General features: G+C 41.8%; 1 protein-coding gene across 1 annotated transcript in view; it reads right to left on the bottom strand.

Annotated features, from left to right (window-relative positions):
- Positions 1 to 8,374, bottom strand: part of LOC101849170 (natural resistance-associated macrophage protein 2) — a 75,469-nt gene that overhangs the window by 23,758 nt on the left and 43,337 nt on the right. Inside the window, exon 3 of the mRNA XM_013089559.2 lies at positions 695 to 820. Coding sequence (XP_012945013.1) covers positions 695 to 820 — 126 coding nt within the window. The remainder of the gene's footprint in view (positions 1 to 694; positions 821 to 8,374) is intronic.

Genomic DNA, 8,374 nt, shown 5'->3' with positions numbered 1-8,374 from the left:
TATCTATCTATCTATCTATCTATCTATCTATCTATCTATCTATCTATCTATCTATTTATCTCTCTATCTATCTATCTATCTATCTCTCTATCTCTCTATCTCTCTATCTATTTATCTCTCTATCTATCTATCTATCTATCTCTCTATCTCTCTATCTCTCTATCTATCTATCTATCTATCTATCTATCTATCTATCTATCTCCATTCCAAAACAATGCCTGTTGGAAGTTGGTTGGGTTTGGAGAAACACTTTTGAGAAGAAAAAAAACATTCAAAGTTTGAAGAAATTGTCACTGCAAATATTTCATAAGGCATTACTTTCTACCAGACAGTGCAGCAGAACGCAAAGAGCGGACACGTGCACTTATAATAAAGGCGATACTTGTCATGAGAAAATATGCCAGGTCGACGGCCCACAAATCACGTGGACAGAAAGACGAGACCTCATACACGACAAAAACACACTGATAAAAATCAAAACAAAACTAAGACTTTTAGTTTTCGTACGAGTTTTACGACTCTTGCAATACAATGTCATATAAGTGCCGAAGATTAGAGGTGTTACAAGAGAGTAACAAACACAAAAAAATGAACGAGGAGAGTTCAGGACGATAGATGTTTAATGGGAAAGAAGGAGAAAACCACAAGAGCACCCTCGAACCGCCCACAAAACTAGGTTTAACACGAGACCAACCTTGAATTTGGCAGTAGCTCCCGACTGGAGGTCAGACTCGATGTTCCCTGGGTCAAGGTAGGCGATGCTCATGAGGAATCCTGGACCTGTGAACGCCCATAGCTTGCGGAAGCTGAAGCAGCTATACTGTAAAGTAGAAATTGAAAGGTTTAGTTTTAGTAAGTGCTTTACGGCAATTGCAACTGCATAAGGTCATATAGGTGCCGAAGATTAGAGGTGTTACAAGAGAGTAACAAACACAAAATAGTAGGAGTAGGAGGGGAGATAAAGACGATAGATGTTTGATAGGAAAGAAGGTGCAAACCACACCAGAGCACCCGCAAACCACCCACATATCGAAAGGATTTGACTTTGTAAATGCACTATATTATAAAACATATTATTAAGTGAATGCATACATAACGTTCTTCTGCAATGGTGTGTTCAGTATCACACGAAAGTAAGCGCGAATATGCATAGGCTATAAAATACATTGTGCACAATATTCTGCAACACGCACTCGTACACAAATACATAGACTCTTAAACGAGCACACAAAATATTATTATGCTCGTACACGCATACGTAATTCTCTCTCTCTCTCTCTCTCTCTCTCTCTCTCTCTCTCTCTCTCTCTCTCTCTCTCTCTCTCTCTCTCTCTCTCTCTCTCTCTCTCTCGCCCACTCCTTTCTCTCTCTCGCCCACTCCTTTCTCTCTCTCAATCTCTCTCTCTCTCTCTCTCTCTCTCTCTCTCTCTCTCTCTCTCTCTCTCTCTCTCTCTCTCTCTCTCTCTCTCTCTCTCTCTCGGTGTTCCCCCTCCCTCTCCTCTCTCTCTCTGCCTTTCCTTAATCCTTTCTCTCGCTCACAATCTTTCTTCTTTTTCTCTCTCTTTTAGTAGATGTACGGCGCTCCCAACTGCAAAAAGTCATATGAGCGCCAGAAGATTAGAGTTGTTACGAGAGAGTAATAAACATAAAAAAGGAGGAGAGATAAGGACTATAGATGTTTGATAGGAAAGAAGAAGCAAACCACACCAGAACACCCGCCAACCACACACATTCCTGGGTGAAGACAATATATAAATTTGCAACGAGTATATTATTCGTCTTCCTTGTGGGACGCTGTGTCCTTCTCAGCCCCAGTTGACCCTGACAGGGCTGATACAGCCCACCTCCTAAATAAGCCAAGTTGAATCGATGGGGGCGCTAAATATTATATTATTACAAATGCAATGTTTCATTTATATATCTGAGCCAAGTCTTTTTTTGTCACTACAATCGTTTGAGTCTGGCAAGACATAACCACACAAAACATCAAATAAAAGACCCCAAAAAATAGGCACAGCGTTTTTCTTTTTGTCTCGAGCTGGTCCCCGTCACATTAATTAGGCCTTCTATTATATCCGAACTATGGTGTGGGCGTGGGATGTATGCCGGGTATACCAGACAATACGAAATAGAAAAAAATTAACATTGCCAGCTGGTGACTCTTCCTATTTGAATATTCTAGTGATCCTTTGTGACATCTGTCAGAACTATGATCTCCCAGTCCGCCGATAACGTAGGACATATATTGGCTCTGTTAATTCATCCCCTAGGACAAGGAAATGGGATCTGTTCCCAGAGCGTCAATCGATGACCGTTTAATGTTACTTTTTATTGGGTCGGAAGACAATGACCATTGGGATGAGAAGCGGGCATACTGAGAGGGGGGCGATATTTATTTGTTTACAATGGTCGCATAAATAGTACAATGTATAAATTGGAAAACAATCTTCAGAATAACAAATTGGCAGACATTGACGCAAATAGACGAACTAGCGGACGAACGCTACAACAGATGAGGATCTTGTCTTCGTCAACGGACACTGCGATCAGCTTGCCCCCCCCCCCCCCCCCCCTCTCCAACCTCATATTAAGTTTGGTAGTTTTAGAAAGAGTTTTACAGCACTTGCAATATAAGTGTTTAGTTTTAGTAGAGGTTTTACCGCACTCGCAACTGCATAAGGTCATATGAGCGCCGGAAGATTAGAGGAGTTACAAGACAGTAACAAACATAAAAAAGAAAAAGTGGAGATAGGGACGATGGATGTTTGATAGGAAATAACAAGCAAACCACACCAGAGCACCCACCAACCACCCACACTTGCAATAAAAATGGGTCACGTAAGTGTCAAAGATAAGATAATATGTAGCTAGACTGTAACGTGCAAGGAAAATAAGGCCGATAGATGTTTGATGGGAAAGATGGAGAAAACCACCATACCTGAGCACCCGCCAACCACCTACCAAACAACATTGCCCGGGAAAAGTTTATCGGACCATTTTATTTACACGAAGATGGTGAAGAAGGAGTTGCCGATAACAACCTGAACAGATAAAAGAACAAATAAAATATAATGGTATAGGTTTAACGCCCTTTTCAACTCAGGTTATTTAAGAGGCGGGACCTCCGAGTTTAACGTCCATCAACACTGTTAGATTATTTAAGCCGCGGGGCCTCCGAGTTTAATGTCCATCTCCGAAAGGACCAAGTCAATGTGAAGTGCCCTTTCCGAGGACACAACGTCGGGCCAAGCTGAGGCTCGAACCCCGAACCCGCAATCACACAGTTACGAGTCCGGTAGCCTAGGCTACTTAAATACTTACTTACTTACTTAGTACCCGTTACGCCACCTGGCGTTTAGGGCAGCAGGCTACTTAAATAAAAGAACAACAGTCAAACAACTTTTATGGAAAAAAGAGATAACACAAACAACGGTTTTAAACGACGGACATACGTAGAGATATAAGATTAAACAGAACAACGTGAATAAAACCTTGAGAGACCGAGTTTGATCATTTAAAAAATAAATGCTGCCCTTCCCCAGAATATATCAGTGAACCAATACACCCGGTCATGAGGGTAACAGTGTTGATCATGAGGTGAGCGCATGATGACAGAACTGTCACAACCGACAGTTGTTCAGTTATATGTCAAGAATTGTACGAATATTCAAGTAGATCAATATTTTAGCGTTATAAAAACTTTAACATCAGGGGTGAAAGCAGACTCATTTGGAGATAGGGTAATCAAAGTGAGACAGAAAACCCAGATAGAGATGGAGGGCAAGATGAACCTGTCGACTTGAAAAAAACCTTGTATATAGATAGCATTTGTATAGCGCAAATCTCCGCTCAACAGCAAGCTCTATGCGCTTCACAATCTATACTATCACCCCAGCAGACCTGAGAGCATTCTGAAACAACCTCAACTTCCTGGGAAGAATACAGTGCCAACAGCCATTTATAGGCTCTAAAACACTAACTTGTAATGACAGCATACCCCACTAGCGACACAGCATACTCCATTAACGACACAGCATACCCCATTAACGACACAGCATACCCCATTAACGACACAGCATACCCACTAGCGGCACAGCATACCCCACTAGCGGCACAGCATACCCCACTAGCGACACAGCATACCCCACTAGCGACACAGCATACCCCACTAACGACACAGCATACCCCACTAACGACACAGCATACCCCACTAACGACACAGCATACCCCATTAACGACACAGCATACCCCACTAGCGACACAGCATACTCCATTAACGACACAGCATACCCCATTTACGACATATCTAGCGCCATTTTTTTAGTCTCTTCTTGGTAGAAACCAAGTCGTGGGCTCTTGTGGCCTAGACGTTAAGGTGTTCCCTTCTCGTTCAGTAGGTCCGGGTTCGAACCCGGATGGCGACGGAAAATTTTCTTCTCTAAAATTTCCCCTTTCACCTCCTTTCCTTCTCTCTAGCGATGTTCTGTCGTCTACTTTCGTCTCCTCTTTCTGTCCCCACCCACTCATCTCCCTTGCGCCCTCCCCTGGGCTCCTGACTCTTTCTGCAACCTTTCTCCTGCTTCTCCTTGATTCTTTCTTTATGCTGTCTTTCAGCCACACCCCTGATCTTATGGTAGGTAAGATCTACATCTAGCCTTCTCAGACAAGGGCGAAAAATCTCGGAGGTCCCGAGTGCCAATTCCGCACGTTGAAGATCCGTTGGTGGTATAAAATTGATCAGAGTAGGCTTTGGCAGCCACCCGGGCAAAATTCAAAATTGTCTACCAACTGAAAAATAATGTTCCGTGTGTTCTGCGAGCCCATATAACCTTGTGCAGTTGCGACCTCCGCTAAACACTTCCAAAAACAAAAACGAAAAAAACCAAGTCGTCAAACTGGAACAGGCCATGAACAGTGACATACGTGACGTGGAGTTAAGAACCAACTGGAAAAACCCACCCCGCTAAGCAGTGATAGAGCCATTTCTTACTCTTTCTTTTCAGTCGCTGTTTAACTTTAGACGTAACCTTCCTCTAATTTAAAAGAAAAAAGTAGAATGGCTTTATCGTTGCTTGTCTTTTTCTTAGCAGGTTATCACCCCTGCGTTACACGTCTCCATCACTTTTTTAACCCTATCCGTACGCCCTGTGGTCATTTTGTACCCCCAGGGTTGTATTCTTCGCATTTTAGAATACTTCTAGTATGAAGATCTCTTTGAAACTCTCAGTATTTCTCAAAACATTATTTGACACACTGCTATGCGAAGCGTACGGGTCGGATTAAAGAGTAAATTTCCTCTTTGAACGTGGTGGCACAGAGTTCCCCACTTCGTATGGATACGATAGTAAAACACGACGTGCGGATAGGGTTAAGAAATGACCCAGGTGACATAGCGTATCTTATCATAAAATTGTTATTGTTTTGGTAAAGTTCATACAACACCTCTGTTTAAGGATATGAATTGTTTGTTTGTTTTGTTTTGTTGTTGTTGCTGTTTTATTGTTTTATTTTTTTGGGGGTAGTTTTAATAAGAATTTTACGGCACTTTCAAACACAATAAGGTCATATAAGTGCCGAAGATTAGTAGTTTTACAAGAGAGTAACAAACATAAACAAGGAAGGAAGGCGGAAACCACACCAGAGCACCCGCCAACCACCCACATACCGAACTTATCTTAAAATTTGTATTGTTTTGGGAAAGTTATAACAACACCTCTTTTTAAGGATATGAATTGTTTGTTTGTTTTGTTGTTGTTGTTGTTTGGGGGGGGGGGGTAAAGAGAAACACATCGGCACAATAGTGGTCATTTAGTGCTGGGGAAAAGAAAGAAGTAGGACCAGCATGTGGCATCCTCCAACCACCCGTTTGAAAGGCTTGGAGGTAGGCCAAGAATCAGATGAATATGGTAACAAGGATACTGACAAGAGACGTATACATAACACACAGGACTAATACATTTATGTAAGCTCATGATTATCTTGACATGATCGTCAAGTCGTGTCAAGTTGTATGAAGTCATTAAGCTTGATATTATAAATGCTCTATCGTGCTAGTGAAAAGAGAGTACCTGCGAAACAGAATCAGATATAGTTGGCTGTTTTTGTTTGTTTTTTTGTTGCAAAATGCATCAGTTTTTCTTTCTAGGACGTGGTGTAGAGATTTAAGCTGCACCGGGAGAGGGTTTTAATCTCAGAGCAATTCATGACTATAATTATTTTGCCCTGCATGAAAATAACGCTTTAGGAGCAAACTGCCTTGTGAACGAACTGTGATTCTCTCATTATATTTTCCACATTTGATTTTTTTTTCTTTCTTATTATTGTTGTTTGTCTTTTTCGGGAGAAGGGAGATAGATAGATAGATAGATAGATAGATAGATAGATAGATAGATAGATAGATAGATAGATAGATAGATAGATAGATAGATAGATAGATAGAGACAGAGAGGGGGGGTTAACTATTACCCCAAACCCGTAGGAAGAAGGGGGGGACAGAGAGAGAGAGAGAGGGGGAGAGAGAGAGAGAGAGAGAGAGAGAGAGAGAGAGAGAGAGAGAGAGAGAGAGAGAGAGACAGAGAGACAGAGACAGAGACAGACAGAGACAGACAGAGACAGACAGAGACAGAGACAGACAGAGACAGAGAGAGGGGGGAGAGAGAGAGGGGGGTGTTTTTTGTCTTTTGCACCAAGGTCTGAGTCATGAATAATGCATTAATTTAATCTGACCTGGCGGAAGCGATAACTGGTTGTGAAGCTGCGTTTACAATTTCAACAGCCACATGAGAGTGGGAAGGACGAAACCAAAATATCCACTCAAAACCCAAAGGTAAAAAAATATAATATATATAGTCAGAAGAATACATCATAAAGTCATATGAGCGCCAGAAGATTAGAGGTGTTACAAGAGAGTAACAAACATAAAAAAGGAGGGAGGGGGGGGGGATAAAGACGATAGGTGTTTGAAAGGAAAGAAGAAGCACCCGCCAGCCACCCACGGCGGTGGGTCTGATTAGATAAAGCCTCAAAAAGGCGAGAAGGAAATTGTAGGCTTAAGGTTCAATGCCCTGTGGTTGGCGGGTGCTCTTGTAGGTTTGCTCCTTCTTCCCTATAATAAATCTATCGTCTCTATCTCCCCTCCTTCTTTTTTGTGCTTGTTACTCTTTTGTAACATCTCTAATCCTCGGCACTTATATGACCTTATTGTGTTGCAAGTGCCGTAAAACTCTTACTAAAACTACACTAAAGCAGCACTGTGAAGTTATTTAAAAGGCGTGACCTCCGAATTCAACGACATGTCCGTTATCAGCGAGATGAATGGGAACATGTGTGTAATATGCCTTCCCAAGGACACAACCTTGGGCCCAGCTGAGCCTGGAACCCGGGAGCCCGCAATCTCACAATGCGTTTGGTAGCCTAACCACTAGACCAGAGGTGAGAAAGGGTATCAAATCTCCAATCAGGAGAGAGACATAATAACATAACCTTTTCGTCTTTTTTGTTTGTTTTTTTGTTTTGTTTTAGTAAGAGTAAGAGTGTCAAAGATCAGAGGTGTTACAAGAGAGTAACAAATACAAAAGAGAGGGAGGGGAGATAAAGATGATAGATGTTTGATAGGAAAGAAGAAGGAAACCACTCAAGAGCACCCGCCAACCACCCACTATCAAATCTCCAATCGTGAGAGTGACATGATAAAATAACTTTTTTTTTTATTTATGTTTTTTGTTTTGTTTTGTTTTTTTGTTGTTTTTTTGTTTTGGGGGGGGGGGGGTTGCCTAATCGGCTCAGTCAGGATAACAGCCTACCGCGAACATTCCATCATCAACCGTATGGATAACAACACACTTATATCTACGCGTAAGTCCTCACACATTCATCGACCAGCGTACTGTATCGATTAACGATTTCAGCACAACGACCTAGTATTCTTTAATCAACGTTGCTGAACATAAACCACAAGACCAGTGGTGTATAACAAAAAGAAATTTGATGAGGTTTGTCTCAGTTGGTTTGGGGTTGGCTTTTTTAGTTTTGGCCAGAGTATTACGGCACTCGCAACACATTTGTAAAGAGTTTTACGGCACTTGCAACACATTTGGTAAGAACTTTACGGCACTTGCAACACATTTGGTAAGAGGTTTACGGCAATTGCAACACGTTTGGTAAGAACTTTACGGCACTTGCAACACATTTGGTAAGAGGTTTACGGCACTTGCAACACATTTGGTAAGAGGTTTACGGCACTTGCAACACATTTGAAAAGAATTTTACGGTACTTGTGACACATTTGGTAAGAGTTTTAGGACACTTGCACCACATTTGGTAAAAGTTTTACGGCACTTGCAACACATTTGGTAAGAGGTTTACGGCACTTGCA

The sequence above is a fragment of the Aplysia californica genome, unplaced genomic scaffold (assembly GCF_000002075.1).
Source record: "Aplysia californica isolate F4 #8 unplaced genomic scaffold, AplCal3.0 scaffold00982, whole genome shotgun sequence".
NCBI lineage: Eukaryota > Metazoa > Mollusca > Gastropoda > Aplysiida > Aplysiidae > Aplysia > Aplysia californica.
Note: the sequence above shows the minus strand (reverse complement) of the source record. Positions and strands in the feature narration are given on the sequence as shown.